This window comes from Lonchura striata, chromosome 2 (genome assembly GCF_050655825.1).
Source record: "Lonchura striata isolate lonStrDom1 chromosome 2, ASM5065582v1, whole genome shotgun sequence".
In the NCBI taxonomy this organism is placed as follows: domain Eukaryota; kingdom Metazoa; phylum Chordata; class Aves; order Passeriformes; family Estrildidae; genus Lonchura; species Lonchura striata.
This window is the reverse complement of record NC_140704.1, coordinates 45,860,360-45,875,406: the sequence shown is the minus strand read 5'-3', so window position 1 is coordinate 45,875,406 and position 15,047 is coordinate 45,860,360. Positions and strand designations below refer to the sequence as shown.

Sequence of the window (15,047 nt, the reverse complement as noted above, 5' to 3'; positions counted from 1 at the left end):
GGCAGCCCCCAGTTCGGACACAGCTGCTGTCCACCTGATCTGTGGGCTATGGGGTGCGGCAAGGAGCAAACCTGCGGCACCTCCTGGCCAGTTCCACCGGATCCAGCTCTCTGGGTGTCAAGCCCAACGTTTGGGCAGCTTCTTGCCCCAAGAAGGGGGAGCTATAATTAGTTATTCCTATGTATTTGCTTCGTTTTAGCTGATAGCTCCAAGCTGCTGTAGTGCTGCTTGGCCAACATCCAGTCTTCAGCCATGAGACATCTGGTAGCTGATAGCAGGGGCACCATGAGAATATGGGAACATCACCCAAAACTCTCAAGGAACCCATCCCCACCAATGCTGCAAAGGAGTCTTCCATGCTGGGGTCAGAGCCTGCTCCCACATGCAGCACATCCCTCCCCAGACCCTCAGCCTGAGACCTGGGCTTCCCCAGAAAGATGCCAGAACAGGACAGCCTCCGATGGAGCTGCAGCAAATACCAGCTGCCTGCAAAGGACTGGAAATTCCCAGTGAACCCTACTGAGGTGGTTCTCCTCACCCTCAGCCACTGAGGTGCAGGAACAGAAGGAAGAGGTTGGGAAACCATCATTTCACAGCCTAAGTCCCCTTACTATGGACTCTGGGCAATGACAATAATTGTAAGTTTAGGAAAGACTCGACTCTGAGTGTTGCTTAAGATACTGTCTTTAATCACTGAAATCACAACAGGCCAGTGGCTTCGTTCTGCTACTGATCTCCATTCTTTATAAATACTTAACAGCACAGAAGAAAAGAGGGCTGTGTTCACAGGAGGCTAAGGTTAGTTACACCAGCACAAAACCTAAAATACTCTCTGCCGGAGCTGAGCTTTGAAGGAAACATAAAATAACTAGTACCATTCAGTATCGTTATGCAGGCTCTGGATTTGCTTTCTGGATCCAGAAAGGCAAAGCCTGGGGGTGTGTGTGCCTGGGTCCCTGGCTGGCTGTGCTCCGCAGACCTGCTGCGTGGGGAAGAGGGTTGGTGCCGACAGGGCTGGCAACTGCAGCCCAGTCATCCCTCTGCCAGGGCCACAGGGCATTCCTGCCTTTACAGGACTTTTTGCCGTGTATTTGCACGTAGGGACAGTTTCTTCCCATCTCCTGTCGTGTCTGAGTGGGTTGCAGATGCACTGCCACACCAACTTCTGGCTGCCCTGGAAAAAAGCAAGGTAAGGATTTTTATTGCTCAGGAAAATGTTGCTTCTCCTTAGGAAAAGGGTGGGTGAGCAGTTCCAAGCTCTCTCAGTTCGTGACAGGAAGATGTCTGCCCAGTCAGCTCCAGTGAGGACAGCCAGAGCTGCTGCAGCCAGCGAGCAGCAGCACACAGAAATGGAAAAAAAACCAAATGCATGCACAAATGCTGTGCGATGAGAGATGAAAAGCCCTTCCCAGCTTCTCCCAATGGCACAGGCAGTCACAGGATGGGGGAAAGGGATGTGTATCTGGTCATAGTCCTTCCCTGCCTGCAGCTACTGACTCCAGGAGTATTGCCCAGTGATGAAGCCTGGGTCAACTTGGCATTACATTGACGCACATTAAAAGGCACCTCCAAGCACTTGGCATGGGCACAGAGGTGTGAAAGGCAGGTGTGTCACAGGCAGCACCTACCACACATCATGTGCATGGACACAACTGCACACACCACCCCAAAAGTGAGCACACAGCAAGTAGTCAAGGCTCACATGGGATTTTTTTATCCAAGAAAAAAGATAATCCTTTATTTCGAATGGCCAGCCAGACCCATGCCAGCTCTTGGACACCCAGTTTTCCCCTTTCAAGGCTGCCACATCACACCTGATTGCTGATGAAACTCCATCATTTACAGACTAAGCAGCTATTCACTTTGTAGTAAAAAGGTCTACAACAAAACCAAAAAAAGGGCATTTAAACCTTGAAAGACTTGGAAAACATTTTAAAAGCCCCCAGATGAAATTCAGAAACTGAAGAGCCACAGATCTTTTCAAATGCTCCTTACCAGAGCGTTAGAAACTGCTGTTCCCTGTGTTCTAACATCAGGGCAATTTCCAAATTGCTTTAATCACAGGTGCTTCTTACACTTTAAATTACACAAAAATGTCTGCTGCTTCTGTAGCTGGGACTTTCTCCCGGCTCTTATGCAAAAATCCCTATTTAAATGAGTTTCTGTATTTTAAGCAATAGAAATTTAACAGCATGATCTGAATGAAAAAATCTTTTAAGCTCTGATTCCTGAAAGCAGGCTTCAGGGAATTCACTTGAATAACTATTTGCATGAGAGTTACTCATTAACAGCACAATGGGACTTCCAAGGGTCCCTTACTTTAAAGACAGTCAAAAGAACTTGCTGGGGGAGGAATCAGGACTAACTTTTCACAGCATGTTTTCATAGCTTCTTAATAAATTAAAAGGCAACAAGGTTCACGTGAACAGCAAAACCCAATGAGATAGGTGGAATTTAACATGTTTTTTGAAATTCTTCTGAAGAGGACGCAAAGCCTCATACTTCCAGCTCCAGTGCTACTTCTCCCTTTGGGGGAGCTGCCTGAAGGCAGGCAGTGAGGGCTTGCAGCTCCACAGATGCCTGGTGAAGGGTCAGGAGGAGAAGGTTCCCCTGTGCAGAATGCCCCTGCCTCCTGCTGCCAGGCAGCTGCAGAGCTGGGGAAAATCATCATCAGACTCAGACACTCACAGCCAGGGAGAAATAATACTGAGCTTAAAGGAATTCGACCTCCCAGAGATACAAGCAGTGCAAGTCAGCACACACAGGGGTGCAGGGCAGTGCAGTAGATACTTTAGCTTCTAAACCACAAGCTCACAGGCTCCTTTTTTTCCAAGAGCTTCACACTGTCACTCCCAGCTCTTTTTAAATACAGGAAAGGATAGTGTTAGCGTTTAATAATTTATAGGGGACCTTTAAACTGGAAGTAGGGCAGCCTTCGTTTCCCCAGTGCTGAGAGATACAGGATGGCTGACAGGAGTAAGAAGACACTGTGTGGGAGCAGAGGCCAAACTCTCTGGTAATGCAAAGAGGGCTCCTGCAAGACATCTTGCCACGAACTGCTGCCCTTGAGGCTTTCCATGAAGGAAAATTGTCCTTCTCCCCTTTCCCTTCTCTCCTGCTTATTTTGGGGTTTTGGGGAAGGCTGAAAGAGTGAGACAGAAGTTTAAATTGCAGTTTAAAAACAAAATACCAGTCCCAGTAGTGTTTTCAGATCTTCATAAAATTAAGGCCAAAAAATGTGCACAAGGGCTTGATCTAAAAAATCAAGAGGTAGCAAAAGCATGAACTACATAGCAGCTGGTCTTTCAGAGACAGCAACAGATGACCAAAGCTGGTGTCTGCAGCTCAATTGAAAAAAAAACACTTTGATATCTCATTGCCTTCACTGCCAAAAGCAGCCCAGGGTGCAGAACCACCTGCCCAGGACTATGTGAATTATTTACTAGGGATTGTGAACTGGTGTTATTTTCCACTTCAGTCCCTTCAGACAGTCCTGAGATCACCTGGAACACCCCTCCCTGCTCCAGCCTAGCTGTGCTGCAGGACACAAGCTGATGGGATGCACTGGGATGAGAGCACTATGGGATCTGCCCTGGATGTTGCCCTCGATATATCTTGCTTACATTTGTGTCAGATTCCATTCCCTTCCTAACCAGCTAAATTTAAGGCTCTAGGAGGGCTCACATATTTGGGGTCAATTTTACCTCCTCTAAAATCACAGGTAAAACTCTCAGAAGATATATTTCACAGTGCTAAAATGCCCTCCCTTGAGCTCTCAGTCACTCACTAAAGGGATTCATGTCTCCAGGAAAAATGGTGCTGCAGAGCCAAGCTACACCAAAGCTCTGGATGGCTTCTAGGGAAGACCAGCCTCCAGCCCCAAGCTGCCATCCCCATCCTGAAGAGCAGTGGAAACAGGCAGAGGCACTTGCAGTGAATGGGGCAGAGGGCTGGATGGTCAGTTGGCACCATGAAACTCCATGCCAGGCCCACCAAGCTCCCCGGGCTGGGGCAGTTTCACATTTCAGCCAAGGCAAGATGACTTACTAGCACAAAGACAGGCAACTTGCTGCTACCTGACACCTGTGCTCCTCCAGATGAGTACATGTTGCTGTCTGACCATATCAAGTGAAGTTCAAGCTACATCCATGCTATTGGAAAAGAGGTTTGGTTGAACTGTAAAGGGTTTTCAGCATGGGAACCTTTTGGGTGTCCCAGTGCCATGGCTCAGCTAATTTATTGTTATTTCCACACTGAAAATATCTCCAAGAATGTCATCCCATCCTTTGCCAGTCAGAATTTACATCTTCAGCATAGATACATGAGGATTTAACTAATTTTCCACACAAAGAAAGAACAGTTAAGACTCCATCTGAGACCTTAAATCAAGAACTTTTTGTTAAACAAAAGTACCAGTACATGAGGGCCTGCACAAATTTGACTATAAAGTTGGGGGGGTGGGGGGGGAAGGGGGAGGGTGGTGTCAAGACAAGAAACAATTTGCCTTCTTGCTTTCTCAGCAGAAGGGAAAGTAAGGGCCAAACTCTCCAACCCCTTGCTCAGACAAGCTGTTATTATTCAATGGAGTAAATCTGTTTATGCCAACATACTCATCTGAGTTCAGGTTGTGGAGCTGGGCTCTAAATCCCTGTGTGACAAAGCCTTCATAACAACCTCAAGTTTGCTCCCCAAGCTCTAAATAAGCACCACTATGAAGTGGCTTTCTGCTGGGTAAACACTATGAAAAGGAATAGCCAGGCTGAGGGCTGAGCTGTGAGGACAAACTGGAAAACTCAGGCAACTGTTCGTATACGGAGAACTTTTTTCCAAAGGGAGCTCCGCAAGCAAGTATGAGGGTGGATTTCCCCCATCTCCACTCTTTCAGCATCCCGACTTTTCCTTTCCAAATATGATCCACTGTTCAGACTCTGACACACGAGCCTGGGCCCCAAGTCATTGCAGTAACTTAGCCTAGCTTGTTCCAGTTTTTTGTTCTGTTTTTAATTGGATGTTGGCCTCCAGTTGCCAGACAGCACTGCCTGGTTTGTGCTTGGAGTTGGTACTTTTACAGCCAGACTTGATACTGGAGTTCAGGAAATTAACTGAAAGGTCTGAGTGTGCCCTTTTGCACAGACATTTTTCTTTTCCTAAAGAATTAATAAAAAGAGAGTGTCTGAAAAGCTGGTACTAATAGGCTGGTGTCCTTCAGGGAGCCTGATGAAATGTGCTTTCAGGAAACAGTAGACTGATGGGATATCCCTGGTAAGCAGGCAAGCCAGACTCTGGCTTTTTAATTGTGTACAGCATGACCAGAGTTCATAGGCATGAGAGCAAATTGTGCTTTCACTGAAGGATCTTCTAAAATGAGTCCAGAGGAACCTCCAGGAGGCAGAAAAAGACATGTAAATGTAAACTGATCAGTTTAGTTAACATGCCACATTCTTGGTCAAGTAGATATGGTTTGATGCAGCTGAAACCCACAAGCATACAAACTTGGTGAATCCAGCAAAAATCTCTCATATCCTTTGACAGGAACATTGCTGACTGGTGAAAAACATGCACAGGAAATCAGCTGAAGGTGGGGAGAAGGGAGAGCATGTAACAAGTCTTCTGTCCTAACTTTCCAACTCTGGCCACGCTGACTAGTAGTGGTGCTGGTAGGCAGCTGCTGGGGTCGTGCCATTCTCTATGTGTTTCAGGTGACAGGAGTGACAAAGCAAATGTTCATCCAGTGGGTAGCAGCGATGTCCATCTTCATCGTTCAGTTCCATCCCACAGTCCTGCAAAGAGAGGCCATGCAAATTATTAGAGCTTGTGTTCATCATTCAGTGTCAATTGGGGTCTGGCTTCTAGGAAAGTGATTTTGTGACAAGGACAGATGACACCCAGCCAACAGCTCCTTCCAAACAGGTGCAGCATGTACCACAAGAAGAAAAACATCTGACATAGGAATTTTGATGGGCAGCCTTGTACAAATTTGTTTAAAACAGTTTAATAAACTTTATCTTTGTGGTAAGGTGCAACCTCTGTATTTTAAATATGCTTGTGTCTCCTTACACTGCCAGGTAAGATTCACCTCTTCACATTACAGTTGTACTGATGTGAAATCAGCTTGTGGAGTCAGGGCCTCTTTTCACTGCATTATAAGAACAGTGAGAAAAGACAACTATTTATTTTAATTCTCAATCAGAAATATGGTAGCTTTCTGAGAAGCCCTGCACAGACGAAATAGTTTTTAAGAGCTGGCACCTCCTGGAATTTTTTCTTGTGCAGCCATATCCTTTCTCCAGCCCCAAACACACATTCATTTCTCATGAGAGTGAAGGTAACTTATACCCCATGAGATCAGTCACCACTTTAGCATTTTTCAACAATCTGACTTGGAAATCAGATACACTGATGTGATCTGGAGCTCAAGGCTTCAGAGGGGCAGCAATAGACCTCACTAAGTCACTGTGCTTCCTGCATTAACGAATAAACTGTCAAGTTTGAAAAGCAATAATTAACTTGTTGCCCATAACTTTACAGGTAGCAAATGAAATTAGAAACACATTGCTGCAAAAACTTTTGTCTTCAATCTGGAAATTTCTCAGTTACTGACAGAAAGGGTCTCACACTGAAAGGTTTGAATTGCTCATCTACTGCTGCTGTAAGGCAGGAGATGTATTTGCATTTTAAAAATAATAACAGTTATGACTATTAAGCGCCTACTCCCTGAGAAAGTGCTGACCTACCTCGCAGTGATAACATTCCACATGGTAATCCTTGTCCATGGACACAACCCGAATGGTCTCATCAGACCCCTGTGAGCATTTGAGCAAAGCAGAAATTACAAAGGATTACAGCAGGATCAGACACATGCACTCTGTAGATTGCTTCCTGCAATAAAATGAATGTGGAGGAAATGCATTTGGGCAGCTGGCTGGAGACCACAAATAAATCCTACCACTTGCAGTTATTTTTATAGTAAAGCTTCATCACTGACTGACTGTAGATATCCTCTAAAATGTGACACAAGTAGTGTAAAAATGTTTTCTGTTTAACAGTAACATCTATCAGATATCACAAATTAATGACTTGGCAATTTCAGTAGATCACATTTTTCAGCATTGTAAATCAGTTTCGTCTAAGATTCATCTCCAAGTATTAAAATGTGTTTGTCCCAGAGTAGTCACACAGAGGACATTCATGAGTACCATCAGCATCTATTGACATAAAGGAAAATTCTGAACATAAAACCAGCAGCAGCATAATCCTGCAGGAGATGAAAAACGCAGCCTGGCCAAGGAGGAATAAGCTTCATCACTCAACAAAAGAAGGGTCACATCTCAAGAAGAGTGCATGAACTTAGACCAAAGGGCTGCACTCTGGAGGAAGTGACCACTTCTCTCCATCCAGAAGCACATTCATCTTGACACATGGTCAAGTGTGAAAGAGAGCAAGGCCTGACACTCCCCCCCCAAGGGGATATGGAATAAAAGGCTCTCACCTCAGAGGGCAGAATGGGAAGTCCACATGCTGCACACTTTGGAGCTAAAACTCTGGAACAGCAACAAGAAATTGAAGGCAAGTTATGGATCAACATAAAAAGAGAGGTCTGTATGTTCTCAGTGATAACCTGAAAAGCTGCAGCTGTAAATGACTTACCCACAGGAAAGCCTTGCATCCTGAGATCATAAATTCATTTTAACATTTATCTTAAGTAATGCTTGGCACACGTTGCTTAATCAGGCAAAAAGAGACCTTATATTTTACAGTTAGTGCCAGAAAAAAATACAACATTTCCCTATAAAATTCTTGGCTGCTACTGAGAGATTTGGAAAAGAAAATGAGGAGGAATGGAGCAGGACTGTCCCCAGAAAAATACATTTAAAAAAATGGCAGCCTCTGGGCAGAAAACTTCTGAGAAAATACCGCATGACTGCACAGCTTCTTAAGGCCTTATAACACAATAATTAATTAAATTAAATTGCAAGGAAATATGAATTATTTCTGAATAATGATGGTATACAGGGGCACTAATCTTGGCAACAGGATTGTAACAGCTTAGTCTTGTCACAACACAGAAGAGCTCCAATGACTGCCTGAGCAATACTTAATACTGTTCCTGCTCAGAAAATGGAGCAAGAACCAAAGCAAGCCAGAAGGACACACAAAATGTACACAGCTCTAATACCAAAGCTACCAGCCAAGCGCATGGCCATTTTATTTCAATGTCTAAATAAGAAGTGATTTTGAAGTGAACTTATCAGTTGTTTAATTTAGAACTGGGTAAAAGTTTTACTTTGCAGATTCAATGGTGATTCCTTAAAAGACAAATTCAGGCATTCAACTACTCAAAAAGTAAATCACATTGATTTCCACAGGCATTCACAGGCTTACCTTAAAGCAGACTAATTTTGTACATCACTGAACACTTCAGGAACACTATTTCTCACTCTCTGCTTTGCAGAAGGGGCAGCTGAAGCCCAGAGGTTATTTGGCTTCATCAGACTTACACAGGAGTCAACAGCTGGATAAGAGGAGAGAGGAGGAATTTCTAGGGTCTAGCCCCGTCCTCAAAACTTCTAACCCTGCCCCTATTTTATTAATCTGCATTGCTAACTAGCTGAAAAGCTAAATTAGAGGCTTGCTGCTTGGAACGTCACTGCTGTTTATTTTGCCCTTACTTGTGGTAATCTCTCACACAGTAGATTTTGTTTTCAGAGTCTACAGTGAATGGCACACCGTCCAGACACTCGTTGCAGATGACGCATCGGAAGCAGCCTGGATGATATGATTTCCCTAGAGCCTGCAGGATCTGCAACAGAGCAAGAGAAAGGAAAAATGCACATCAAGAGCCAATAAAGGTGAAAATTGTAAACACATAGCTTTACACGAGATAATGCTGTATATTTATCACCTGGGCTGTGTCTTTTTTCCCCTGTCTCATCTGAAAAATCAGTTAACAAGGATGGAAAGGGCAGCTGGAATCAATATATGGCACCTGGCTCTAGAGATATTAATTATTTTCATGGGTACAAAAACAATTTAGAGACTCAGTCAAGGTGTTTAGCATGACAAAGGATAGAAGTGACAAAATTTAAAGGAAAGAAAATAATTTCTGAAGTCAACAAGTAGAGAATACTTAGCAAGATCACAAGGCAAGATGTACCAGCCAAACAAAAGAAATACACTTTTATATTCTTCATGAGAAGTTGAAAATAGTATTATTGCTAGGTTTTCATAATTCCTTACATATCGAAGGGCTTTGTACTCGCTTGCCTGGCTTTCTAATTAGCACATTCTATGGAAATTGTGTTGAACTCGACAGCTGCAATTCACTACCTGGAATACCATGGTCCGTCAGTAGAAGGATCAAACTTCTGAGTAGGAAACAGCTTCCAATTGTAATGCTTTCCAGTGTAAGCAGGCAAACAAAGATAATTAATTATAAGCATTAGAAAATGTTGGGAGGCATGCTGTGAACCAGAAATTCCTAATTTCTTTGCCTCAGCTGTAGTCTTATACCCACCAACTATACCAGTCTCCCTCTGAATGTCCTTTAACTCAATGCTGACGCCCACCCCATGCACATCTGGAATGGATGGTACCTGCTGTAGGCTAATCCTGCTTCATAGATCTAAACTGAGGTCTGGATCATACACCCTGGGTCAAACCAGCTCCTCAGAGTATTGCTACCCACAAAAAACAACAAGGAAGTGACTTAATCCAGAAGACACATGGAAAGCCACAGCTTGACTGCAGGAAAGACAGGCTGAGGGAACTGCACTGATGCTTCACAGCAAGGGAGCATTGCAAAGCCACGACACTGCTGCGCAGGAAGCATCAACAGGATTACAGATACGCTGTCCAGAGAAGTCCAAAAGGGATGAAAGACCTGGAAGCTCTGCTTTTCACCACACTCTGAAAAAAGGCAGAGCAGTGTCTCTGCACAATATACAGTAGTGTGCCAGATTCACTTCCTTGAAAATATCAACAAAAGGCTCAGTGGATTTTCCTTCTGATACCAGTCTTGCACTAAGCAAACTACCAGATGATAACAAACAGCATTGGATATAAATATACTTTGCTTTTGATGCATTCTTGTAAAAAGCTGTGGGAGTTTTTTTCTCCTAAAGCAATGATCACTTACCATGTCCATTATCAAATGACCACAAATGAAACACCTGTCAGCCGACTGCTGGAAACCAGAATACTGCAAGGACAGAAAAGAATTAACTTAAAATTTCACAAGACCACTCAAGCATAAACAACAGTGTACTGTGGAGTCTTATTTGCATATTTCTTATTGGTCCTTTTTCTGTGCTCCTTAGACAGGAAAACTAAACTTTCCAATGCTTTTTTCGTTAATAAAGGTGTGGATGGGTTTCCAGATGATATTCTATCTATAATTCTGACTGCCTAGTATCAGAAAGAGTACAAGTTCCTGCAACTTCCAAGTCCAAAATTTAACTTTAAAGTATAAAAACAAATACCATAAATGCACATGCAAATAAGGCAGTTACTAATACGACTCATTTACATGCTTCTTTGACCACAAGAATCTACAAGACAAGAACCTACTTGTGTTTATCACATATTTATGTCACAGTATCTGTATATATAGGCTTGGAAAGCCAAGTTTTTATTTGGTTACATGGTTATAATTCTGTTGAAGCTTCTTTGAGGTCAGTGGTACTGTTCCAGTTCACTGTTAGGACAGCAGTCAAGTCTGGCCCATAGCAACTTTTTTCCTGTTTTTCCTGAGATTTGTTGGTAAGGAACTGTCTGTCATGTCCATGACATGCACCTTGGGCACAGCACATCATCTGTCTGAATGAAGGAAATGCAAACTTGGAAAATGAAATACGTTAGGTGCATTTAATGCTTTTATTTTCATCCTATGTAGAATATACTGAAGAGAACAAAGAAGATGACCTTACCCCTCTCTGACAGAAATCCCTAGGATTCACCAATAAGTAAGCAAATACAACTTTTTACTGACTCAAAGAAGGCTTCATCTACCAGGACTCAGGGGCAGAAGGGTATATGGATTTTTATTTGCACCAGCCAAGGAGAGAACTGTGGGGTTGCTTCATGCTTAGGTACACTCACACAAAATCCATTCAGGGCAACAGAAAGCTATCCATTAAGATATCCATTAGGTGAAAAAGGAAAATCACCCATTCTTCTGTAGCCGTTCATCTCACTCCTGCATTCTCAGCATGGCCACAGAGACAATGCTTTGAAGGAGCCATCACAGGAGGTTATGGCTTCAGGTAGGGGTGTTTGCCACAAAACCAGGGGCTGTCATTCAACTACCTCCAGCACCACATGTGGGCAGCTACCATGGCTGGGGCTGGCCCTGGGAAAATGTTGGAACAGAAGGACCAGGCAGGATGCTGGACCAGGAGTGTGTGAAACGTAGGCAAAGCTGACAGGCAGAAAGGCTGTGAGTCTGCTGGTGACACTGAATGTCTCATCAAAATAGTCAACTGGGTGCTTACCAGGAAGTCTTCTTCACAGAACACCTTTCCATTGACAAAATAAAAGGCTTTTCCTCTCAGCTTTCGACCTAAGGAAAAATCCACAGATAAGACAAAGATCAGCAGTGAGCAGGGAGAAAATGGGATCAAAACCTGGCTACTGAGAAGCAAACAACAATGAAAACATCCAAGGACAGATGTCACATAGCTGGAAAAGAGCACCTAACCCCAGCATCGGTCTTCCCAGACATCAGCCTGCCAAACTCTCTTCCACTGGTGGTTGCTGATGAATACCAGATGGTGGATATGGACAAAAGTCCCACGTTTGGGTAGGAGGTAGAAGCTTTGCAAGCTTGGACCATCTCCTGGCAGATGACCACGTGTTGTAACTCTGGGAAGAGTGAGGCAGGATGCACTGACTCATGCTGGAAAACACCCAAGGAAAGGAGCAAGGAGGAAAGAAGAAAGGGCAGAGAGAGAGTGACCCACATTTAATTCCTCAAGATGTCACGACCTTACTGTTTTGCTATGAGCAGCAGCTGCCAGACCATGCACTGCAATACCTGCGCACTTGCTCTGCCCCAGCAGAGTGCAACACTAGAGCACTCAACAAGCTTCTCTGCTACCTATCAGCACATTTGTTAATGCAGCTGCCAACAAAAAGCTTTGAAATTATTTTTAAAAAAATTGTAAAATCCAAATGTCATAATTAACACAAGATGACAAAGTTTTTCCAAGAAAGGACTCTATATATGGAGAAGATTTGTATTTACTTCAGCTTTTGTGTTTATGCCTCCCATTCACTGTCTGTTTTCAGTTCCATGTAATCATGGCAATGTTTGCTCACACTGCTACCACTCCTAAACTTCCCCCAAGGAAGATGGGCTAGGTTTTGTTTGTTTATAAAAAGCTGCTCTTTGCAGCCTGGTTTCCTGATTGAGCCCAGGGTTTGAAATGTAAGCCTGGCATTGGAATGGTTCTGCACTGGAGCCCCAAGCGTGGGCCAGGAGACAGTGCTCAGGGCACTGCCCAGGCACAGCTGGAGCAGGACCTGCTGCAGGCTGGCTTTGGACATCTACCAGGCACTGCTGGAAGGAAATTGGTTCTGAGACACTGAGGCTCAGAAGCCTCCTGCTTGACATGTTGAATGCGCCCAGTATCACTAAAAAAAGTGATTGTCAGCTGTGGAGTGTATAAATGTGAACATCACACGGACTGGACTGGGGGTCACTGAACCTACCTGGCAGCCTTCAGCAAAGAACCATGCTGGCTGTAAGGCTTTAGGGAAAGGAGGAAGTCAAGTAAACCCAAGAAACAAGCGAGTTTTCAAGAAACAAGTATTACAGTGTTCTGCATACGCCAGAGGGCACCCTCAGGCTGGGAAACAACTCGTGCTGGTTTCTTCCTCTGCTGCTCTCAGGTTCTCCCTGCCCACTTTAGGCATGGCCTGCCCACAGTGTCTCTTCGAGGTGAGGGAAGCACTTTCTCATCATAAAATTGGGAGGGCAAGATGCAGAAAAAGATCACTTCCCCACGCTGCACTGGGAACTGTCCCAGTGGGGCATCTCCAGGGAAGCTCCAACGGTTTGCCAGTGAATTGAGCCAGCCCAGCATTTCATCAGCAGACCTTAGTGCCCCATCCATGTCTCAGGCAGTGGGGCAGGTGGAGGACAGGGCAGTGTGTTTTCTCAAGGAACAAGCCCTGGTTTGCATGTACAGGAATTAAGCTGTGGGCATTGCTCAGCTCTGTGTTTACTGAACTAGTGTAGGAGCCTAAAGCACATGGCCCCATCACAGTCCTTGTCCCCCATTCTCTTCTAATCCCTGTTAGAGAAAACCATGTAACCTGAAGGTCAGAGATAATCCAGGGCACCAGCCCACCCTTGCATCAATGCAGACATTGGATTGAAGAAGGGCATGGAAGAAAACCTAACAATCCTGAAAGCATCCCACTTTGATTTTTCTCATCTGCCCTATGTTGCCAAGGTTGCTGAAACTAAAATAGGGCCCACAGTTCAAAATAGAAAGTATCTAATCTGGGACATGTAATCTTTGTGGTTTATAACCCAGGGTGTGTATTTGCATGATAACCCCACCTGTGTGTCTGCCTGTCCACAGGTAATCCTGGCATGCTCACCAGCAGCACCTCTAGAGTCACAGTTTCTGAGGAGGGACAGGAGAGGCATGGGAATATCTGAGATTTGCATCACCTTTGTCAAGGGTGGTCCTAAACAAGTTAACAAGAAGCCTAATACAGCAAGAAGTACTCTTGAAAACCTCCCACTGACTGAAATGCAATACTGGGATTTGGCACTCCCAAAAATGAAAAACAAACAAAACCATTTAACTTTGGTTTTAAATTACATGGTAGCAAGAACTCCAGTTCAGTGCAATGGGCAGGTGCCTAAGTGACTTTCCACCCGCATGTAATGTATCTCCTTAAAGACAAGGTGACAGTGGTGAGAAAAAACAAACATGGGGCCATGCAACGAGAAACACTTCTTTGGATGAAGGCCTGGTGCGTGAGCAGCAGACATTCCAACAGAAGGGATGAGGTTTGGATCACTGCCACAATGCCATTCTTCCATGGTGACAAAAAAAGCATTTACCAGCCATTCTGCACCCAGTATATTTTTAACATGGTGACATTAGCAGGTTAAGATTGATGGCAACAGACCTTCAGTGAAGGTGCCACAGCCAGTATGCTATATCTGCGCTTCTGCTGTAAGCTTGTTCAGCAGAGGGATAAACCCTATATAAAGGATTTATAATTTGGCCATTGGCATCACGTGAGTCCCTGAAGAGTTGCTGAAACCAAAAGCACTTTGAGGTAGGGCAGGGATGATTTAATTACTTTTATTAGGGAAGAGGTAAGCATTTTAACTAGTTCTCTATGACTCTCTTTAAGCTCCTGGCAAAAATGTAAAAGGAAATTAGCAAAACCCATGAGTAATCAGGCGCTCCTGCAGCAACTGTGGGAGTGGTTCATGCAAACACAGCCCATTTCTTCCCAGCTGCTCTCAACTTCTCCCTGCACACTTCTAGGATGGATTCTCCCAGTGTCTCTTTGAGAGGAGGAAGCACTTTATCATATGATTGGGAAGGTAAGATGCAGGAAAAGCTAGGAAGCACTTTCTCATACAATTGGGAAGATAAGATGCAGGAAAAGCTAGCTTCCCAGGCTGTGCTGGGGACTGTCCCAGTGGGGCTGGGAAGTATATGTTCTTGCTGCAGCCACACCAGTAAAAGAAACAGCACTGGGACTGCCCCACAGTGCAGAGCAGCGTGGGTGTGACTTCTGTCCCTGCACTGAGCTCCCTGCCATGGGACAGTGCCTTAAACTAAACCAGTCCCACTCAAAAGCAATGCTTCTGACTGTGCCCGCAGAGGCTGGCACAGGTTTCACTTAAGTATGGAGATGATGTTTTATTTTCACCAAAAGGAAGGATTGAGAAGTTAAATAGCATATAAGAAATCACATGTTAATAACTACTTTCAACTTGTATCATGATGAAATATCCTTTGACAAACCCAGGAATATTTAATGCATGGTTTGCTGCTTTCAGGATCAATTGTTCT

The 15,047-nt window shown here is 44.3% G+C and overlaps 1 protein-coding gene across 3 annotated transcripts in view; it reads right to left on the bottom strand.

Annotated features, from left to right (window-relative positions):
* Positions 1–666: 666 nt before the first annotated feature.
* LIMD1 (LIM domain containing 1) overlaps positions 667–15,047 on the bottom strand; it is a 33,339-nt gene continuing 18,958 nt past the window's right edge. For 2 of the 3 annotated variants that reach the window (XM_021547915.4, XM_077786689.2), the window contains 6 exons: positions 11,490–11,557; positions 10,136–10,198; positions 8,670–8,800; positions 7,490–7,541; positions 6,735–6,803; positions 667–5,780 (listed from right to left, as the gene is read on the bottom strand). In XM_021547915.4, coding sequence (XP_021403590.4) covers positions 5,643–5,780; positions 6,735–6,803; positions 7,490–7,541; positions 8,670–8,800; positions 10,136–10,198; positions 11,490–11,557 — 521 coding nt within the window. In that variant the 3' untranslated portion in view covers positions 667–5,642. Of the gene's footprint in view, positions 5,781–6,734; positions 6,804–7,489; positions 7,542–8,669; positions 8,801–9,327; positions 9,396–10,135; positions 10,199–11,489; positions 11,558–15,047 lie in introns of those variants that run through there. The other variant, XR_014952203.1, reaches the window with a different exon arrangement.